A 21759-nucleotide genomic window follows, 5' to 3' on the forward strand; every position below is an offset into this window, starting at 1 on the left:
ACACTTAATACATCCTCTGCGTTGTTACTTTGTATTGCTAGAAAAATAACCCTAACATTAAATAATGACTTTGATTAGTAACACACTTCTGGATACAGAAAAGGTAGAGCTGGTTTGTTGTCACTTCAATTCTACTTGCTTCTGCTCAGGGCTAGAAGAGCGCTCTTGAGTGACATCTCTGAGGAGAGAGTAAATCAGAAAAGTAATCCTCAGTGGGATTTAGGGAAAAATCTCTCTCTTCTGTGGAGAGAAAAAAAAAAAGGTTATTTCATTCCCCAGTTCTACATAGAGTCTATTTAACTTGGTCCTCTGCTTTTCACACCCGCTAATGGTATGTCAAAGGATAGGTCTGAATTGTTTTCTACAGCCTAATGATCCTGCTCCAGTGAGTTCAGTGGCTTAAATGCCTTGTGACTTTAATGCGCTAGGCTCATGTCCAACCAGTTATAAGCACAATCTAACCACAAATATATTCTTTTGCTTCTTTCATTAGGTGAGAACCAAAGACCACATATTTAATAGTGTGGGTCACCTTATTCAGTATCACATGGAAAATAATTTGCCAATCATCTCTTCTGGAAGTGAAGTGAGCTTGAAGCAGCCTGTAAGGAAAGAGAGTAATGTGGGACACATGCAATATCACAAATAATCCCTTGGATCTCACAAATCCCAAGACAAGTCATATCTGAGAACTGTACTGAGAACTTTCTATTATGAAGACAATTCAAAAAAGTATAGACTGCACTTTCTGCTGCTGTTCCAGAAGATACCCTTTTGTGTGTGTATGTATGAATATATGTATATGTGTATATCTATGTAGATCTATAGAGATCAACAAGCATAGTTATATAGATATATATAATCTTAATCTTAACGAAATTACACCTTCAGAGTGTGAGATTCATTTGTGAGAAGGTATTTGGACATGCACAAATGTCACTTTCAAGGTCATACTGAATCAGTAACTATTTAAAAGCACAATTAAACCTCTACATGCAAAAGCTCACTTGAACAAACTGCTGGAACATTAGTATGTGCCTTTTAGCATAGAATTATTGGAAACCAATATTATTTATACTGAATTAGTTTTGGGTGGTTAAACAAACATGTCTAAGCTTTTAACTATTTGCCAAAACAAATACAATTTGAATATTACTAAAATGTCATCTGCTTTCGATAGACACTAACAATTTCATTTTGCTTGTAACAGCACTTTACTAATGAATAGCGTTCACAATACAGAAAGGTTGTCTGGTTTCTTAATCCTTTTTTATCACTGTCTGACTACTCAAAGATTTGAGATTATGCAACAAAGTTGAAAATAATATATGTAATATAATTTTGGAATAGAACTTGTTAAAGGACAAGCATGCTAGATCCTAATATTTTTGTCTTGCATATGATTTTACTATTATTACCAATTAATACTGGAGACATCTCTTTTTAAAGGTAGGCTAAATATATTTTCATTGATTACATAGTTGTTTACAAACTAGAGGAGCTGACCAAAACTAATGATACATTTTGAGAGAAAACTATTTAAAAGCCTCTTTGAACTTTGCATATGCCCTTATTCAGTGTTCTTTCCAAAACAAGATAGGGTTTTCCCTTTCTTCACCTAGAGTCCATTTGTTCCTAAACATGGAAAAAAGTCTTCTAAAGGAAACCTATGAATTTTATTGCCACAATAAATACTCTAAATATGAACAAACCTATATTCAGAGTGAACAGTGACTTCTTGGGCTTCCTGTTGAAGAAACAGTGATTTAATAAGTAACTGAAGAAAGGCAGGGGGGTTTGGAGAATGAACTGGTAGTCCAGGTGGTGGCCTGAGAAAGTTGTCCCTTTAAGATAAGGAATGTCTTGTGGCATGAGCAGGGACATTCCCTCTGTCTCCCAGACCACCAGCTCAATTCCATAAGGCAGACAATTGTTGGGGAGGTCAGCAATTGCTGGAAGACTTGACTATAAAAAAATACATTCCATTCTTTTGCCTGTGTTCATGTTAAATGGGACACTATAGCAAGAGCTCTTTTCTCTAGAAAACAAGAGGGGTTGTATACACATAGAATTATTGAAGACATAGGCTTTCTTGGAGGGGAAAATATGATGTAAAGAGCCACACACAGAGCTGACTGAAAAACATCTTTATGCTTATCCTCAGCTACTAGGCATAAAATATATTTCATTCCTTGATAATAACATTATTTAAAATACTCAATTACATATACTGAAGCAGTGAGAAGCTTTAAAACATTAGTAGTTGATTTCCTTGCTAATAGGCTGGCGTTATTGGTACCTCAAGCCTTCGAGCTAGAAGCTCAAGCTTATGCCTGTTCTATCCTATGCACAGTTTTCACCTGTGAAGGCGGCCCCCAGCAAGAGTTCATGCTCAAGCTTTGTGCCATTGCAAGGATAGTTGGCGAGAAACTGTAACTGAATATTAAATCCCTGCATAGTATCCTTTCTATTCTGATGTCTTACCGAACTTCATAATGTGCTTGACATGACTTTATTGAGCAAACATGAAACAAAAATAGCTACTTCTGTGGCATGTTGAGGGTAGAGAAAGACCTGCATAGGGTGGTTTTGACTTTTGCATCAAAGCTGACTTTTATGACAGGTCATAGAAGGCAAACATGCAGAACTCCATCTCTATTTTTACTACAAATCAAAGTTACTTGGGACCAGAATAATAGCGTTTGGAGTTGCGATAGTATGAGATCAAAGTTGTATGACTTTGTCAGTCAAGATACTGACTTGGGGACTTTTTTCATTTCACCAGTTTTTACTTTACCAGTGCGTAAAAACATCCAGAATTAGTGTGTGATGCTTGGATCACAGTATGACACAGTCTGTCTCCCTCTTTGAATATCACTAACTTAAACAGAAGTAAGACCAGAATATTTGTTTTGTTGCTCCTGCATCTTTTGTATGTGTCTGAAGCGAACCTGTGAAGGAAAAAGGGAGATAATTGGGTGCTAGTGCAATAAACAAGTATCAAAATCTCTTGATGTGAGAGAAAGCAAAAATCCAACTAATTACAGATACAATTCAGACACAACACATCCATGCATTACAGACAACAGATATTTTCCTAGAATAAATTACATCCATTCTTCTGGAGCTGAAACTAGGAACTCAGTTTTTGGTTTCTAACATTTACGTGCCTTCACTTAATTATTAATGCTGCTTTTAGTCTCTGTGGACCAGCCATCTCATGTAAAGTACACTATCACCTCCTGTGTGGAAGTCTTAGAAAAAGTAACTATGCTAAAAAAAAAAGTTATCTGAATTTTGGAAGCTTTTCCAAAATACTGTTTTTGAGAAAGTTAATATGAATTGTCAGGCACATTTAGACTTTCTTTAAAAAAAAATTGTTTCATGCCTGTGAAAATGCTGAGGAGAATTGGTTAATCTCTGTTCTAATGGTTACTAGAAACCCCTGGGAAAAACAGCTAATTTTGCCTATAATGTCGCATTTACAAGGCATAGCATGTTCGGTCTTTTTCAAAGCTCCTATAAATTTCACTGAAACACATTAACACATGTATCTGTTTGCTTCCGTCAATAAAAATATTGTAACCAATGACCCGACGCCTCTCTCCTGCCACAGCTTCCATTTTCTGCCGTTAGGGCAGGCAGGCAGCATTATTAAGTGTCACCAGATGGAGCTATTACATATCTTCCCCACCTCTGAACAAACACTCTTTGTTCGATAAACCTCTCTTCTTTTTTTTTTTGAATGCTTGCTACAGGCAATTCTGTGGAAGAAGTCTGTTCGCTCAGAGAAACTTTCAATTTTTTAAACAGATTGAAGTAAGCCCTCGAAGCAGAGCAGCTCTCCGAGCACTAAGGAAGGCCGGCTGTGCGCGGCCTGGCTGCTCCTGTGCTCCCGTGGGGCTTCACCGGGCAGCGCCCGGGCCCCCCTAAAGGGTTTCCCCGTGTGCAGCTCAGCCCAGGGCCTCAGGCACCGTGCGCCGTCACCGCTCCGCCAGCACGGGCGCAGGGCGAGGGGCCAGGCTGCGGGCAGCTCCCTCAGGGGCAGCGCCGGTGTGAGGAGCGGGGCAGTAACCCGTGACAATCCGCCCCCAGCCACGCAGCTGCTCCAAAATGGGAGATGCTCGTGCCATCCTGTCAGCTTGCATCGTGACGCTGTCGTGAGGACCAGGCCCCCGTCACAGCACGTCATCCCGTCGGGCTGTGACCTCACGAGGGCACCTCTCCGACAACGCCATCGCGCGTTGCCAGGCAACTGCCACGTCTCCCTGCGAGATGGCGCCTCCGCCACCTGCGCCGAACGCCTCCCGCCGCCTGCCCTGCGCGCGCAGTCGCAACGTCACGGGGAGACCCCGCCCCTCCGCAAAGTGGCCACAGCCATTGGTCTAGCGCTTAGCCAACCAGCGAGCCAGGCATGTTCCCGCTGCCATGCGCGCCTGCTTTCGAACAGTCAGCGGAGGCGGGTTTGCAGCGCAGCCGAGCGCGGCTGGGGCGGGGCGAGTGCGTCCCGCCCTCCCCCCTTCCTTTCTGCGCAGCGAGGCGATGCTGCGGCCGCCGGTTGGCGCCCGCGGCTGTCAGTCAGCGCTGCGGGCGCATGTTCGGTTGTCATGCGGAAGAGCGGCGGGCGCGCTTTTGTTGTGCCCGAGGGACGCGGGCAGCCGCGGCGCCCGGCGGCTCAGGTGAGTTTCGGTGCTCGGGACCGTGCTCTGCCGCCGCCGCCTCCTCTTCCTCCTGCCGCGCAGAGGCCGGGGCGAAGCCGGCCAAGGAGGCCCCGGCGGGAGGTGCTTCCCCGTCCGCTCTGTGAGTAACGGCAGCAGTCGTCCCCGCCAGGTGCCAGCCCCGCGCCGCCGCCGCCGTGAGGGGGCTGAGGCGGCGGCTGACGAGCTCGCCCCGCGCGCCCTGTGGCGGCGCGCGCTCCTCGGCCTGCCCCCCGCGCCCCTGCCCCGGCTCTCCGTGACTGGTTGCGGCTCTTACAGGCCGTGAGCCGGGGAAATGGGGCTGTGTCCTTTCTTCCGGCTGCCTCAGCTCGTGGGGTTGGGAAGGGCTTTAAAGAAGGAGGGGAGGGCAGGTGGTCGTTTATAGCTGATGCGGGTCTGGGGGGAAGATGGCTGAGCTGCTTCAGCATCATTCCATGAAAGGTGTTGCAGACGGTCACGCTGTGGAATCTGATATTTTAGGGGGTGCACAGAGACAGGCACTTGCGTTGTTAGGATTCCTGCTAAGTGCGTTAGAGAGTTTCCTTGAATATCAGTGGGCAAGCAGGTGCTTTAAACATAATGAAGTAAGTGACACATTATGTCTTTTAACTTGGGGATAATGCCCTCGTAAAGCTTACTTTATACTGAGTGAAGACTTCAGCATATGCTACACCTGTGTGCTCAAAGAATGTACCATTCTGTAAAATCTTCATCAATCATTTCTAGTTCATAACTGCCTGTCAGGAGCATCTCTTCATCAGGGAGTAACTTATCTCACAACCAAATGTGGGCCAGCACTTATGCACTGTAGCTTACTGTGAACTCAGTGCTTGGTGTAGGCAAGCCCTTGGGAGCCTGAGTCTCTTCATTAAGCAGTTAAATTTGGAACTGACATGGTACTTTTCCTATTTCTGTGATACTTTTCCTATTTTTCCTATCAGAGCTATTATCCAAGCAGCAGCATACTTTCAGTATTTAGTATAAAATATGGTTATTCTCTAGAAATAAGTGAAGCAAGATTTAAAAGCAGACATAACTATCAACATGTATCACAACATATGCATAACATAGTGTTAGAACTTGAAAAAAAATAATGTCTTGTTGTATGTGAACTTCAATAATTTCATAATGTCAGCATATGAAAAGCCCAAATAATCTGTTTTAAGTGCTAACTTCTTAGAAATGAGTAGCATTAGATATACTGAGATACAAAAGCTCAAGTGAGTGATACAGATAATGTGCAATGTTTGTTTCAAAAAAATATACTTGTGTGTGTGGCTACTTAATTTAGGAAGTGAGGGTGGTACTTTTTGGTTCCCCCACACACTTTTACTCATGTGTGATATTTTCTTGTCTTGCGATAGGTTTTGCTGGATACTGAAAAACATTGTTAGAAAACAATGTCCCTTGACTTTGATAGTGGAGCTCTACAAACTCAACATGAAGATGAAGACTATGACCAAGAGGATTATGCAAGAGAACAAGAGGTGAAAAAGAACAAATTATTTAATCTGTTGTGCATCTAGCTTCTTTTGTTTTTCTCTTTTAAGTGTTTTAAAAAAAAAATTATGCTGTCTTTAGTAAGAGCAAAACAGAGTGCAGACTGTGCTTTGCAAGGGTGGCATAAAAAGTAAAGAGATAATGAGATGCTGCATCTTAAGAGCCTTGCAATGTCATATGTAGCGGCTGGAAGACTGTTACTCCTTGCCTATGCAGCAGATCAAATGCAAAAGGCTGGTGTCACCTACATTTTGTATTTCTTGACAGCTTTTTCACTTATTAAAAATACTTAGAAAGCAACTGCTCTCTTCCACTTGAAAATTTGGTTAGCTTAGAAAAGAATGAGGAATAATTATAATCAGAATTTAAAAATTCTGATTATAAATTACGTACTTTAATCTCCAGAAGAATATATTAAAATGTTTTGGGGTTTTTTTGAGTTGAAATATTTTGGATGTTTCTGTTCTTTTTGTTTCATAAAGAGAATTGGCAAAATATGTGTTTAACATGAATGTGCATAATGGTTTCTTACAGGGTGGTAAATCATGTTCATGTCAGGTAACCTCCTCAATATATACTTCATGGATCACAGTCTCGAGTGTAGGTAATGTAGACACAAATGCTCACAAGAAAAGTGTAGTAGAACAATAGCTGTTCAACTTGGAATTATGCTATTGCAAACACTGTAGGGAATCTGATGTCTGTTCCAAAACTTTCTACCCGGATAAAGAATGTTGTGCTTGTGCAGGAGAACAGGTAGTGAAATAATTGTAGGGTTATTACAGTGAGTGAGCGAGAGAGTGCATAAATAGGATTATAAGTTCAGAGTGTTGAGGGGAATATCCTTTCTATAAGGAGAGGCTGGGAGAGCTGGGACTGTTAACCTGGAGAAGAGAAGGCTCCGGGGGAATCTCATAAATGTGTATAAACACCTGAAGGGAGGATGTAAAGACAATGGAGCCATGCTTTTTTTTTAGTGGTGCCCAGTGACAGGACAAGAGGCAATGGGCACTAACAAAGCAGCCTCTTTAGAATAAGTTGGTGATAATCCTTGTAGGTCATGCATGTTTGAACTGGGGCAAGGTGGGGCTCATAGAACTGTACGTGTTGTAGATATTTCAGTGGGATGTGACTTTTAGCCTGTTAGGAGGCTAAAACACAGGCTCTGCTGTGTTCCCTGGTCAAGACATAATCCAAGACTTTCTGCGTTAGTTTTTCTGCCATAGCAAACCAGCTGTTGTTTTTCTTGAAAACTGGGGAAATCTACGTGGTAGGAGAGTACTTTAACACTAACAAGAATTGAGTAACCCTTACCCACATCTGGAGTCCTGTGCTAGCTAGCCTGGTACACTGAGCTTAGTTTTAAATATGAACTCTCATGATGAAGTTTTGTGAACTGTGTATGTGCTGCTTTCTCTTGACTTCAAGTTTCCAAAGCAGTGCAAGACCAGCAAAACCTATGGTATTTGAGTATGTCCTTGGTTGCAAGCAGGCCAAAGGAAAGGGGATATTCAGTGAATGATGCTGCCTTTCCTTTTCTGCTTCCTGGAGCTGAGATATAATAAATCTAGAGAGTGCTCTAATGATAGGGAAACTTCTTCATCGAACAAACTTTTGGTGCTCTGTTGTTCTGTAGACATTTGGAAAAGTTGTCCTTAACTTCTCACCTAACCTTTGGTCTTAGTGTCTAAAATGGCATCTGAGAACATATCTTTAAGATAAATTTTTGTAGATGGTAATTTTTTTGTGGGTTTTTTGTTTGTGTTTTGGTTTTTTTAACAAAGAAATGCTAATAAGGTATTTAGCACAGGGCAGCTAATGTTTCTGCTCTTATTAACGCATACTTTGAGAGTTTGGAGAAAAACAGGGTTCAGATTCAGAAACTGCATGTAATAACTCTGAATATATTGTGTAGTTCTCAAGTCACCTAATAAGAAAAAGAGAGTGCATAGCTCAAATCTACAAGAAGCCCAATATGTGGCCCCATATGAAAGCCTCTCTGAAAATCAGAAGAAGAGGTACATTCTGTATAGGAATCATTACAACAAGTAAGTTCAGGAGTGTTTTGGTTGTATGTTGGGTTTTTGTTTGGTTTTTTTTGTTTGTTTGGTGTTGTGGGTTTTTTTTGTTTGTTTCTTTTGGCACAACTATCTATTTCCTGAATTAGAAGTGGTGGTATTTTTCTCTGTTCATGTCCAGTTGCTTGGTGACTTCATCTGAATACATGAGCAGACCACTAATCATTGCAGTGATGACTTCTTGCATCTAGTAACACTGGCTGGAAAATTCTTATCTGGATTTCAATCCAGACTCCTCAGAAAGAGCATGTTTTGAATGTCCAGTACCCCTCTTGCCTGGGGTTTAGGGAGGAGAAACCTTGGCATTATTAGTTTGCAAATCATTCTTCAAAAGTAGTCTGTCCTGGGACATGTCTGTCTGGTGGCATTTCCCTTACCTCTTTTTGGTGCAGCTCTCTTCTTAATAAGAGTTTACCAGAAAAATCATTAGGTTGGTACTCTAGTCTATTAAGCATTCTGTGGTATAAGCCTCTCTTGTGAATTCCAGTGTTGTGAACTTTTCAATGGAGGAAGCAAAACAGGATTTTGTGCAAGTGGCCTATTTCGCCTATCTCTTTGGACTGAACTTGTATGCATTCTTTTGAAAAGCATATAATGAAAGTTGTTTGTTCTGTTTCAGTTGCAACAGCTATTGACAGACCTTCCCCATGATATGCTGGAGGACAGTGGAGACCAGCTGTCCAGCTATTCAGACTGTAGCATTCATGAGACAGAAGAGCAGTAAGGCATTTTGCACCATTTTTTATTATCTATGTTGTGCTTTTGAGAACAGAGCAAAAATCTCAGCTGATGAGGTGTGTAAAAGCAATCCAAGTAAAAGGGGAGCTATAGTGCAGTTTGCAGTATGGTTTGTGTTCCATGATAAACAAACTAGATGTCACTTAATTTAATGAAGAGATGGTTTGTTTTGTCTTGTTTTTTCCTGAAGTTATAAGTACATAGTTAAGCTGCTTGTCTTTCTCTAGATCGCATGAGCCTGGGAAGCATGATGGAAGGTGGAACGATCATCCATTGATAAGTGATCCTCAAAATGTAAGCTTGTATGAGCAGTGATGTAATTAGTAGGAACTGCTTGTTCGTAATAACATGCTAAATATTATTTAAATTTGTTAGAGAAATACTTTTCATGTAGGTGACATGTTTTGCTATTCATTTGACGTATTTCTAACTTGAGGGCTCGTAACCCCAGAAGAAGGGGGGATGGGGGGAAATCTGCATTTTGAGAGAGCAATTCTGAACCTCTTATCCATTCATAGGGTTATGAACAAGGACGAAATCTGTACCCTGAACAATTCTTGTGTGACCAGCAAGATGATCATGTTGAAAAACATGGAAAGAATTGGAATGGCCTACATAACGATGAAGAGAAGAAACATTTGTATGATGTTAAAGAAGATTACTGTGGCCAGAGTGGTCAAGAGGATCCTGATGATGTGTATCTTGGTAGAGATGGGTTTAATGGTCCAAGTTGCTACCAACGGAACAATGTGTATCATCTTCCTGAAAGCTTCAGGCCATATACAAATGGCCATAAACCAGAATTTAACAATCAGCAAAGTAAAATAATAAATTTTCCAGATGCTCCAAAGGAACATCTTAAGGTATTTCAGAAGCTGATACATTTTTCTGTTTGTTTTGGAAAATTTTCAACAGTCTTTAACTGTTGGTAGTAATATTTCTAAATGCTTTCAGTCTCTTATTATCAGTTTAAATAGTGATGGGAGGCTTCTGTAGTCTATTTTGCATGTTAAAGAATGAAGTGTTAAATAATTGGATTTTCATATGTGCATGTTATGATCTTCCCCCCTGCCCCCCTCATTGGCTAGGTAGAATTCCATGAGGTAGAATGAATGCGATTCACTTAAATGTGTGCTTACTCTGTTGAAGTTGACGCTTCACTGTTCTCCTAAAGTGGAAGCTTTCATTAAAATTTCTATAACACTTAAATGATGTGCTGGATTGTAGCCTGAAAATTAAGAGCTACTAGAGCTCTTCTTAATGTCAACCCGTAAAATGAAAAATATTTTAATCGAGCAAGACTACAGTTGTAACTTTAATTTATTTTGTCTTATGTATATATTGTCACAACAGCAATTTGTTGCATCTGATGTTGTCAGTGGCCAATCACCAGAATCTTACAAAGTGACTTATAAACCATACCAAAATGGCATTCATCAAAAAATTCCAGTAATCCCAGAAGGAACCAGAAGAAATGAAGTGTTTGAAGATTTGCAACATGAATTCTTGGGCAATGATGAAAGTAAGTGTTTGCTGTTTAGATTTGAAATAAGCTTGTGTAAAAAGTCCACTGGAATTCAGCAACAGAAAACCTGTTGATTTCAATAGATTTTTTTTTTTTTTTTTTTAGTCAGAGGACAACTAAAAGTATGTTGATATATATGATCTTTTATTTTGCTCTAAGTTTACATTGGGATAGCTCTAACTTTGCTTTTGTTTTGGTGGGGTTTTTTTCCACTTTATCTAGAAATCAGCTTTTTTTTGATCAGGTTATTTGAGTTTCAGGCTATTAAAAATGTAGTTTTGACTGGTGAGACTGTGAACAAAATTATTTCTTATGGCTTGATCTCAAGTCTTGCTGGTGCTTTGTATTGTTGATAATATTGGAAAATAACGACTTGCTGTACCTTAGGAAACATTTTGTACGATGCCACATTGGGCTTTTCTGTTAGGTACATTTCAAATGACAGAACTACTTTGCTTGTTAGTAGACATCTTGAAAATTTAAAGTTGCCACAAGACTGTGTGTGAATTAACAGCATGTAAACCTTTATCTGGGCTTGCTGTTAGGTTTGAATTGCATTGGTAGTTCCTACAATTCTTCAGGCATCGCTACCAGAGCAACTCAGGTGATGTGAATCAAACATGGATTAAAAATGATGTGATTTTTTGTGAACCAACAGTGAATTTGTCCCTGTATGAAAGAAGTACCTTCGGGCAGGAATTACTTACGACCATGACTTTCTTGGGTAGCTGACTGTGCTGACTTGTCTGTATGCTATTTGAAATTTGTCAGATTCTTCAGAAAAGATGCAGATTCTTCAACTTCAAGTTCTAAATAAAGCAAGAGAAAGACAACTGGAAGAACTTAATGAAAAGCTAGAAAAGAGTGCCCAGCAGATTAGGTATTTGAATCATCAGCTTTCAATGGTCAAAGGTAAAATGTTTTTTGTACAGATCTTTAATTCTTAGATTTTTATTAATATCTAGCATCTTTTTTATTCTGAAACTTTGATTTAGGTAGTGCCTCTACAGGTATTGATCATATTTATAAACTTGATTTGGGATTATGTGGACCTAAACCTCTCCTCCCAACATGGTTTTAAAGAAAATTCTCTGGATTACTGCCTGACTGCAAAACTGTCTTAACTTTTACTGCATTCTCAAGACCACCATTGTATTCCAGAGTCCCCATGTGCCAGGCATTAAAAATGCACAGAAAAGCGAGAAGTTTGCCTAAGTAGTGTGTTAAAAGTAAAAAAACCAAACAAACAAAAAACAAACCAAACAAACAAAAAAACCCAACCCAAAAAACCAACCAAACCTCCCAAACTCCAACAGGAGAAGTGTACATCTATGAAAAAAACTTTTTTTTTCTTGTGCTCTGTGGTTTAACAAGCTGTTTCCTGGACTGTATGTAGAGAGAAGCTCTTCCAAAATTATCAAAGCTGTAGTAGAGACTGGTAGTTGTCTTGGTCTCCCTGTTCTTATAGGAATAGACAAAAAAGAGTTGTGATCTTAAAGAATTAAGAATATAATTTTTAGAATGCAAAAGGAGCAAAGGAGAGAGGAAAACTTCAGCTGTCAACCATTTTGCTGTGTCTTGGCTGTTCCTCCAGGGGAATTATTTTGTTCCTCCCTTTCAGTGGTGTAAGGGATGATGCTAGTTCCTAGTGCTGACAGAATGTGGCTTGTTTCCACTAGGGTTCTCAAGGTACTATATATGAGTGCTTCCAGCTGTGGAGGAGTGCTTTCCAGAGGTAGAAAGTGGTTACTGGATGGAGACTGCCTGAATGTTTTTGTTTTGTCTTCTGCTTGTTGCCCACAGTATCAGAGGGCTCATAGCGAATGGTTCTGTAGAGCAGGGGTACTGAACAGTCACGTTCCATGAAGTTGTTGGGTGGCTGGCCGTGTTTCTCACACAATTATTATTCCTCTCTCTCAAGATGAAAAGGATGGTTTGGCTGTTAGTCTTCGTGAGTCTCAAAAACTCTATCAGAATGGAAAGGAACGGGAAGTGCATCTTGAAGGTCAAATAAAGGCCCTTGAAACTCAAATTCAGACTCTTACTACCAATGAGGAGCAGGTACTATAAATATTCTTAAACTGTTTATTGTGGAAGACCTCTACAGTTATATTTAATGCAAATGCACCACAAATGTAAATGCTAGTTTCTTGAAACACTGTTCATGATAATTGCAGAAGCTGAATATATGATGGATGAATAGGATGCACTGGTGGAAAATAGTTTTGTATTAAAATCCAGGCATTATCTGAGGACTTTTAGCAAATATTGCACAAAAAAATTGAACTGACATACAGAATATTGGAGCAAAAGTAAAATACATGTAACTGGGAGCTACTCTAATACTGTTCCTACAGATACTGAAGCAATCCAAAGTGGCAGAGGTCGCCATGGAAAGCATGCAGAAGCAGCTGTTAGAACTTCAGCGATCAGATGCCCTTCAGCGAGCCAGAGAACAACACGAGGCTGTTATTTCAGCACTCAAGCAGAAGTATGAAAAGCAAGTATTACCATTAGAGCAGAAACTTGATACTACAAAATCTGCACTCCGAGAGCAGGTGAGAAATTATTTTAGGATGCTGAGTACTGTACTGGAGAAGCTGTAGAGCTTCCCATGTTTCCTAAACTGCACTACTTGAATTCTAATAACTGCACTATAATTCTAATAACTCCTTCTGGAAGCTGCTAAGCAAATGGAAAGGAAATTCTACATAAGTCTCAGTATTATGAAGTCTATGTGGTATGTTTTTATAAACATCTCCAGGCAGTTGTGAGTTCAAATTGTGTGTTTGTCCATAGCAGATGTAGAGGAGGCAAGAATTCATTGTCTTAGTTTCTCTCCTGAACTTTCATTCTGTGCACAATATCTTTTTGAACGAGTACCAGCAAATAAATCTGGGAAAGAAAAGAACTAATTAAGAAATTATGTGATATTTTTGCTGCAAGAAAAACTGTTTATAAACCATCTGTTGCCAAGCTTTAGTCTCAAAATGATCAAGGACTCCTAGCCACTGAACAGTCACTTTATTTTAGAAGTACAAATTTAAAAGGGCGGGGGAGGAAAGGCTTGCTTTAAGATGGGGTTTGATATGGATTGTGTCATATGGTTATAGAGCTTATTAAAATTACTCTACCTGACATAATAGAAGTCCATTACACTATTAGAAATATTCAAGCAATGTAGTCTAGGCAGGGCTTAATAAATTGTCCTCTTCTTTCACATAAAGGAAATAGAATTACATTTCTTTAATTCTAGGTCTGTAATTCTTGTCTCAACATAAATATGCTTAAAAAATAAATGGGTTGTATGTTTGAAAAGGTAACTAGCACTTGCTTGTAAAAAAGAATGCACTGCTGAATTTCTGTTTATTAGTACCACAACAAAGCTTACACAGCTCTGTGTCTACTGCAAAAAAAGTTTTTTATGGTAGTGTGTTTGGGGTATTTAGAGAGAGATCTCCTGTTTCTGAGAGAAAACAGAAAAGTCAAAAGACATAATAAAGATGAGGTACTGTGCCTCCCAGGTCTGTGTAGGTAACTAAGCAATGCCATATGAAGGGCTACTTTGTATATCATGAAAAAACTACAGTTCTTTTACAGAGGATTGGAACGTGTTAGCCTGGCTTAAGCTCAGTTAAACTAAATTGAGTTAAGCTCAGGCTTAATATAAATAATGTGAAGGCTTGATTTTTCTGCAGTAGACCAACTATATGTGATTAATTACAGGGGATAATCTGACATGCTGAAAACTAACTGCTCTAGGAAATACAAAACAGTTCATATCCATGTATGTTTATATATGAGTATACTTACTGCCTCCTAGTGAAAACTTAACTTTGATGCGGTAAGATATGACTTGTCAGCCAAGCATAGAATTTGATCTGTGATTGATTTAGCTGGCCTCTGCCCCTTTAGGTATCCAATGATTCTTTTTCTCCCATGTCTTGTATGTATTGACTCTTCTATATCCGAAACTGTGCTAGATGGCTAGATGTTTATAACATGAGTAAAAATAATCTCTCTTCCTAGAAAGAGCTTTGCAAAAATCTAGGAGAGCATGTTAAGCAACTTGAAAAAATGCTGGAAGAAACCAAATGCGAAAAAACAGAAATAATAAATCGACTGACAAGAAGCCTAGAAGAAAGCCAAAAGCAATGTGCGAATTTACTGCAAACAGGTCAGCCTTTTACTGACACCTTACCTTTCCTTGCAGAAATGGCTCCAGTTTTCTGAAGTGTGAAATTGCACATCTATGTTCTTATTGAAAAGGGATCAACATCAAGCTAAATGTATACTAGACTACTTCCTACGCAGTGCATTAGTCGGACTTAAATGAAGTTTAGTTAAGTCTAGACTGAAGTGTAAAAAACATTAAAAATACTGTCCCCCTCCAAAAAAAAAAACTTACCCCAAACCAAAAAACCCAAACAACAGCCATTAAACTATTTTCGTATGTATTTTGTGCTGCATATGTGTAAACTTAGTTTTGGACTAAATAACAGCCTTTGGGAGTAAGCTACTTATTTTTGTGTTAGGCATTTGACTTGAATTGCCATTCCAAATTCAAATCTCAACAAGAAAATAATTATTTTTGTGGCTGGAGGCTGGTTCTTGGAAACTTCTGTCAGTGGGAATAACATGTGAAATACTCTGCTCTTTGTGTATTTGACTTGTGCCTACCTTTACACATTGAAGTCTTTTAGTAGTAATGTATGTCTTTATAGGATCGAAACATCTTAACTAAATGAAATGTCTGTCTTCCTGGATCCTAATTTAAGAGCATGTTCTGTTTAAGAACTGTGGTAGTCTGGAAGAAAAAGCTCTCTAGAGAGCTATGTCAGCGGAGAAAAACCTTATTGGATCAGTATTATGTAGTAAATAAGTAACTATAAATGTGATAGGGTATTTAAAAAGAGTGCAACTGCCAATTGAAGAAATGCCATGATTTTTCTGTGCTGTGTTCACCGAATGCCTTAAAGCAGTAATAAATTGGCGAACTGATAAAGCTAAGCTTTTCATCTGGGGAGAAGGGGATGGTGGCCTGTTTTCCAAGGTGGTCCTGTTCCTGCTAAACTTCTGGCACAATCACACAATGTCACTTTTTGCTTCTGGTGAGCTACAAGGAAAGCAAACATTTGGCACATCTTGCTCCTCATGGTATTTATTTTAAAGCTACTATTAAAAATTCTGAAAAAAAATAAAGCCACTGTAGTTCCCAAACTTTAAAACAAACTGCAGTTTAAATTTGAGACCTGTAGTAACCTTCACCTGCTCAATTCAGGCAGAAATATTCTTGCATTCATTATTTGTATTTTCTATTAGTGAGCTCAAGGAAATAGAAGCAGAGTAATGCCTATTACCAGAATCAACACTGCTATTTTTAAGTGATCTCTTTTCAGATTGCATAGTCTTTCTTGCATATTTATGACTTGCTCTTTTTCTCTTTTCTTTCCTGCAATAGGCTCGATGCAGGAGACAAATCAGTTACGGTTTCAGTTGCAACAAGCTCAGTCTGCACACATGATAAGCAATAACATGAACAAGGCTTTGCAGGTTAATTAATTTTACTAAATATTTTACTGTTTTGATTTTAGGGGGTGGGCATTATAGCTAAGAGGTTGGTAGTTGAAACTCTTTTTATTTGTTGGGGAAACAAGCACGTCTCCTTTCAGTAAAGGACTACCCACTACTTAATCTCCCAGTGTTGCATATTGGACTTTTTTTTTTAATTAAAACACAGCAGGGCATAGGTATCGGCACAAATCTAGTATCATACATCTATCTAACCTGCTTATGGAAAAAGAAGAATGTAAATTCTATGTGCTGAGAATCTCATAATTTAATTAGTCTGTAGGGATAGTTAGAGATATTATGTTCTGAAATTTACATTTTGCCAGCAAAGGGGAATGCTAGAGTCCTTTGTAAAATATGAGTGGAAGTCTGTGTTTCTAATTCAGTTCATATATTTGACTTAAATTTATCATCTTGGAAATTATGAATCATAATAAGTACTAGAGTAATAGGCTGTTTTTCCAGCTATGTACTTTTCTGTTGTTATTCATTTTGCTATATAAGGGGAGCAGGAAAGAAGAAGTAAGAGCAAAAGAAATAATACGTAACTTCGAACTGTAATAAGAACAATAGAATATACTAAGCAACAGAAAATATTCCCTAAATGATTTGTAGTTTTAACATATGCTTTGCTAGAGGTATCAAAAATGATAGTATAAATAAATAAAACTAATGCTAGATGATTTAAGTAAATACAGCTAAATGCAACTATACTTAGAAAGAATAGCTCTGTGTATTTGTTTTATTTGGAAGAGTTATCATGGGCCTGACGTGTTTGCTTGGAGTTCCTCTGCTCAGTGTAATTTTTTTCTGTCTCTTCCTTTAAGGAAGAATTAATGGAACTGAAGGAAGAAATAGCTTTGTATGAATCTGCTGCCAAGCTTGGAGTATTTTTGAATGATGCAGGTGGAGAGCTGCATACGAACCTGGGTGATTCCTATGTAGATTTGGGAATTAAAAAAATCACTGGGAAGAAACCAAGGTTCTGCAGGTATTGAGTGATTCTCGTTGAAAGAAAAATCTAAAATCTTCAAGAAATTACACAAGTGATGTGTAAAAAATGTTGATCCAGTAAGACCATCTTTTTTTCTTGGTAGATATTTTAAATACTGCTTGTATTGCCGGGTAATCTGGGAAACAGGAAACTGGACTAACACCATAAATTGGATGCCTAATTGCTGCTTAATCAGTCGTCAGATTTTATAGGGACTATGTTGCTGTTCCTTGGATTGTATGGATTATATGCATGGATACCTCTTTGCTCAAAGGTTCTACACAGTTACTTAATGTTAAAGCTGTCTTTTAAAACAACCAATTGAGTTGTCTCAAAATACCTCACATTGTGTGAGAATGAATCTGTTGGGGAAACAGCTGAATAAACAAGTTTTCTGTACGTTAATTGCAACTTGATGAAAAAGCATATGGCTTTTTATATTCACGTTCTCACTATTACCTCTTAGACATCTGTATTTCTGGTAGCATTAGTTGCTCTTCTCTTTGCTACCACTACCTTTCAGATAAGTGGTTTTTGTCTTTTAAATACTGAACTGGATATGTCTTCTCTAATAGTGCAATACAGAACAGAGACATGGATAAAGAGCTCTCTAAAGATGAAATTATTGCAGAATTAAAAGCTGAGCTGGAACGTTTATTGAGCAGTAATAAAATGAAGAGAAACCAGATTACTCGATTACAAAATGATCTTAAAGATTGCCAGAAGACATTAGAGGAATACAAGCAGTTGTTGAAAGCAGAAAAAGCATCAAAAGAGTCAGAGGTTTGTTCTCTTACACTTCTTTAAATGCAAAGATGCACTGGACTTTAGTGAACCAAACCAACATTTAATCTTCTTACAAAAATGGATGAAATAATTTACTCACAGCTGAGTATTCATAGCAACTATGTAAATCTGTCTTTGATCTTAAGGTAAGTATTGTCATTTGGATGATACCTTGTTTTGTATCTTTGAAAAACAAACAAACTGAATAGCAGAACTTGGGCAGCATATGCCTTATTAGGTGAGTTCTGATATGATGGCTTACTTGCTTGATAGCACTTAATGGCCACTCTGCTTTTTTCAGAACCAAATTTCATTGGAGAAAGTAGCTTTTCTTTAGACAAAAAGACCTTGTAATTTCTCTGAGAAAGCTGGTAGTATCATTAGGTTATACAAACAGAACATTAAACAGATTGCCTTCAGAGGGCCTTCACTATGTAACTTGATCAACAAGGAATCTCTTTGATATTGCATCTGTCTTCACCCCATTATTAACTTCCCTCCATAAATTGATCAGACTTGTAACATCTGCTCTTGTAATCTATATATTGTGACCTGGATGTGGGATAGGAATATAATATGCTTGAGAAGCATGCTCTCTGTTGGATGATAGTAGTAATTCAGCTTGCAAACACAACGTTGAGTGTGTGCTTCTTTAAACCTTCATGATGCTATGAGTTTCAAGAATTCATCTAGAATAACAGCGATACTGTTATATCTTGCACTGCAATAATTTCCTTTGTTTTTTTATTTTTTCTAAGTGAAATTTTTATTTGACAGCTTTAACTTTTTTTAAAGCATCAACCTCTAAATCATGTGTGTCTTGAAAGATATAATCTTAATTTTGTTTATTTTTAGCCTGTTACAAATCTGAATGATACTGTGGTGGCCAGTCCTTCAGTTTCTGATAATATTAAGGAAGAAGTTCTGAGACTCAGAAAGGCTAATGAAACTTTGCTGCAAGAAGTTGAGGTGAGACAGAGATACTGCTTATCTGTACAAAAAAACCCCCACCCCCACCCCCCCTTTGTACTAAAACCTGCAATTGGAAAAAGGTTCTTTACAATCCACCGATTACTTGACCTTTGTTTGTCCAGAACCATACTTTGACTATTGAAGAACTGAAGGAAAATGAGGAAAAACTGAAAAGCTTAAATCAAGATCTCTGTTGTCAGATGAGAAAGATGGTTCAGGATTTTGATCAGGATAAACAAGAAGCCATTGACAGGTAAGTCTGTTAACTCTGTTTAGTTCCATTTGTGAACTTTTAGCCTGCATGTATAATCTTGTACCAGCTATCTGGTACAAGGGGAGGTCAGCATTAGACAGCTAGTTTCTTACTTCAGGAAAAGTTGAACCTCATTTAAGAGGGAGGAAAAAAACCCTAGGTAGTTTTTTTTTCCTTTCTTGAAATTGTAGGTGTGAAAGAACTTACCAGCAACATCATGAGGATACAAAAGCATATTTTGAGAAAGACCTGATGGAGAGGTATGCTGCAGAAAAACAGCAGCTTATTCAAACTTACGAAGAGACAATCTCGCAGTTAAAGTAAGACTTACCATTTTTTCCACTTTTACTGAAACTTTCACATTTCCTGTTTGGCCCTCAGTACTAGTTACACTTTTTTAAAAACAGACTTGCTGTCTTGTGAGTGTAAAGACTAATTGATAATAAATAATCTGTCCTGTGAAGGGCTAACATAGAGGAGCTGAACAGAGAGGTGACTGCAGTGAAGGAATGTTACATCGGAGTCTGTGGGGAGAAGGACACCTTGGAAGCTACTTTAAGGCAGAAATTTGAGCAAGAGCAGCACCTGAAGGAAGAGAAGGTACTAATGGAAATACCTATAAATCGTATCATTTCAGACTGCTTTTAAGATGTAATATCCATAAGTGTATTTAACTTTTTGTAATTGTTTGGGGAAGATACTTGGAAGAGATGCAGCTATATCAGAAAATTAATACATGTGAACTATTGGTTGTTAGATTAACCTGCTGATGTGTCCTAGGGTTTAAAATATTGTGGAAGTAACCCTTTCCAATAGCTATTCATATTCACGTAGTCAACTTTCATAATTTTGACTCTTGAGGACTGTTCAGTCAGCAGTGTAGTGTTTTGCATTCATGAGACATTTTCCAAAAACCTGACTGACAATACAAGTTTTCTTCTCCCTATATAAAACTGATCTGAAAATACTGTGGTTTTTAAGTAATAATGAATTCAGACTGCTATTTTGATTAAAAACTTGGCTTTTCTGAAGATATCAGTGTGAAATGACCAAAGTAGGTCAACTGTCTTGCTAAGCAAGTACAGTAAAGAGGCGCAGCTCAAAGTATGCTGGGAATAAAGATGCTTGATAAGAAAACTTATTTTAGAGCAATAGCCTATAATAACCTCTAATATCACGCCTTAAGACACCTCCTTTTGAGAGCTGAATCTCTTGTCCAGGTGTCATCAGTAAGATCAGTGCACAGGCTCTACAGAGTTAATCATGTGTCTCGTGCATTCTCATCCCTTTGTACCAGAGCAGTTTTGCTATGCCTTGGAGAATACTTGAATTTTAAATTTCCCCCCCTCCTTCCCCCCCGCCCCCAGCTCAAGAGACGGCTACTAGAAGAAAAAGATGACTCTCTTAACCTTCTGAGGACTGAGCTTGAAGAGAAACACAGGAGTTCTATGATAGCAGCAAAGAGGCAGTGGCTGGAAGAAAAAGAACAGCAGGTTGAAGAGGAAGTTGCATTAGCCAAAGTTCACTGGGAGAAGGAGGAAAAAGAGGTGTGGAACTTAAACTAGGGGGTTTCAATTTTTTGCTGTTGTTGTTGGTTTGTTTATTTTCAGAAGGAGAACTTGTATGTAGATAGATTTATGTACTGTTATTCTGCCATTTGAAGTGGCTTTTAAGAACCTGTCATTTTAGGAGCCTCTGAAGAAGTCAGTAGGTATTACATATGCTTAAGATCTTGGAAAAAAACCTCCTAGACCATGTAAAGTAACAAGCAGAATGTCCTGAATGTCACAGCTAGTAATATGCTGGCGTTTTCCACCCTGATTCTGAGTGGGTGGTTATGCTTTCTATTGTTTCATTCAGTTATAACTGTATCCTATCCCATAGAAGAAAGCTGTGATAAGGAAGAAAAACCAACTCATTCTTTACCAAACTCTCTGCTCTCCGAGTATGGTTTTGCTCTTTTCCTGTTAGGGAAGATTATTGATGTAAACAGAGTTTTATTTATTAAATACCAGTGAAATTCTAGTTATTTGGACACTGGGGAGATTTTATCTTAAAAATATTTTTTTCCTTAGAATAAAGAACAAGTCTTTGCAAAAATAGAAAGAGAATGGCAAACTAGGCTGGAAGAAATGAGAAGAACTGTAGTTGAATGTAATGACTGCAGCAGCCAAACTGACCAAGTAACAGTTGTGGATGAAGCTTCAACTAAAGAGTTAGAAGGGATTGTTGAAGACCAGAGGCTGCAGATCCAGAAGGCTCTGAAAGAAAATATGGCCTCTGAAGAGGCCTTAAAAGAACTTGAAATAGAGCTGGAAAATAAATACCGTAAAAATCTTGCCAGCCAGGTAACATATAATTGTTCTGTCTGCCTGGAGCCTGTGAAACTGCCATGTCCAACTAAGTCACTAAAACAAGTGTTCTTTTCCATTAACTTTCTGCTCAGTAGTTGATATTGCTGTATTAGAAATACATTTGAAAAAAAAAAGTTCTGAAGAAGCTGTAGCATGTAGCTTGTTTTTTCTAGCTGTTAATTTTTCACACAGCTGGACAAGTTTTGCAGGAGTTTTGAACAGAACTGAGCAAAACTGACTTAGAGTTTATACCATTTTGTTAAGAAAAATAAATTTAATATTCATCATTTT

At 38.5% G+C, this 21759-nt stretch overlaps 2 protein-coding genes across 8 annotated transcripts in view; both read left to right on the forward strand.

Annotated features, from left to right (window-relative positions):
- The window catches only part of SHC4 (SHC adaptor protein 4), a 35562-nt gene extending 31984 nt beyond the window's left edge, over positions 1-3578 (forward strand). For all 3 annotated transcript variants that reach the window (XM_072870890.1, XM_072870888.1, XM_072870889.1), the window contains one exon: positions 494-3578. In XM_072870890.1, coding sequence (XP_072726991.1) covers positions 494-519 — 26 coding nt within the window. In that variant the 3' untranslated portion in view covers positions 520-3578. The remainder of the gene's footprint in view (positions 1-493) is intronic.
- An 886-nt stretch (positions 3579-4464) lies between these two features.
- The window catches only part of CEP152 (centrosomal protein 152), a 28439-nt gene continuing 11144 nt past the window's right edge, over positions 4465-21759 (forward strand). For 2 of the 5 annotated variants that reach the window (XM_072870932.1, XM_072870935.1), the window contains exons 1-19: positions 4465-4679; positions 6062-6184; positions 8895-8995; positions 9241-9307; positions 9532-9876; positions 10367-10535; positions 11310-11450; positions 12460-12599; positions 12896-13096; positions 14568-14715; positions 16000-16091; positions 16937-17100; positions 17679-17886; positions 18745-18858; positions 18984-19114; positions 19306-19434; positions 19579-19714; positions 20482-20661; positions 21190-21462. In XM_072870932.1, the coding sequence (XP_072727033.1) occupies positions 6098-6184; positions 8895-8995; positions 9241-9307; positions 9532-9876; positions 10367-10535; positions 11310-11450; positions 12460-12599; positions 12896-13096; positions 14568-14715; positions 16000-16091; positions 16937-17100; positions 17679-17886; positions 18745-18858; positions 18984-19114; positions 19306-19434; positions 19579-19714; positions 20482-20661; positions 21190-21462 (2826 nt within the window). In that variant the 5' untranslated portion in view covers positions 4465-4679; positions 6062-6097. Of the gene's footprint in view, positions 4680-4710; positions 4801-6061; positions 6185-8894; positions 8996-9240; positions 9308-9531; positions 9877-10366; positions 10536-11309; positions 11451-12459; positions 12600-12895; positions 13097-14567; positions 14716-15999; positions 16092-16936; positions 17101-17678; positions 17887-18744; positions 18859-18983; positions 19115-19305; positions 19435-19578; positions 19715-20481; positions 20662-21189; positions 21463-21759 lie in introns of those variants that run through there. The other 3 variants (XM_072870936.1, XM_072870937.1, XM_072870934.1) reach the window with 2 other exon arrangements.

The sequence above is a fragment of the Ciconia boyciana genome, chromosome 8 (assembly GCF_034638445.1).
Source record: "Ciconia boyciana chromosome 8, ASM3463844v1, whole genome shotgun sequence".
NCBI lineage: Eukaryota > Metazoa > Chordata > Aves > Ciconiiformes > Ciconiidae > Ciconia > Ciconia boyciana.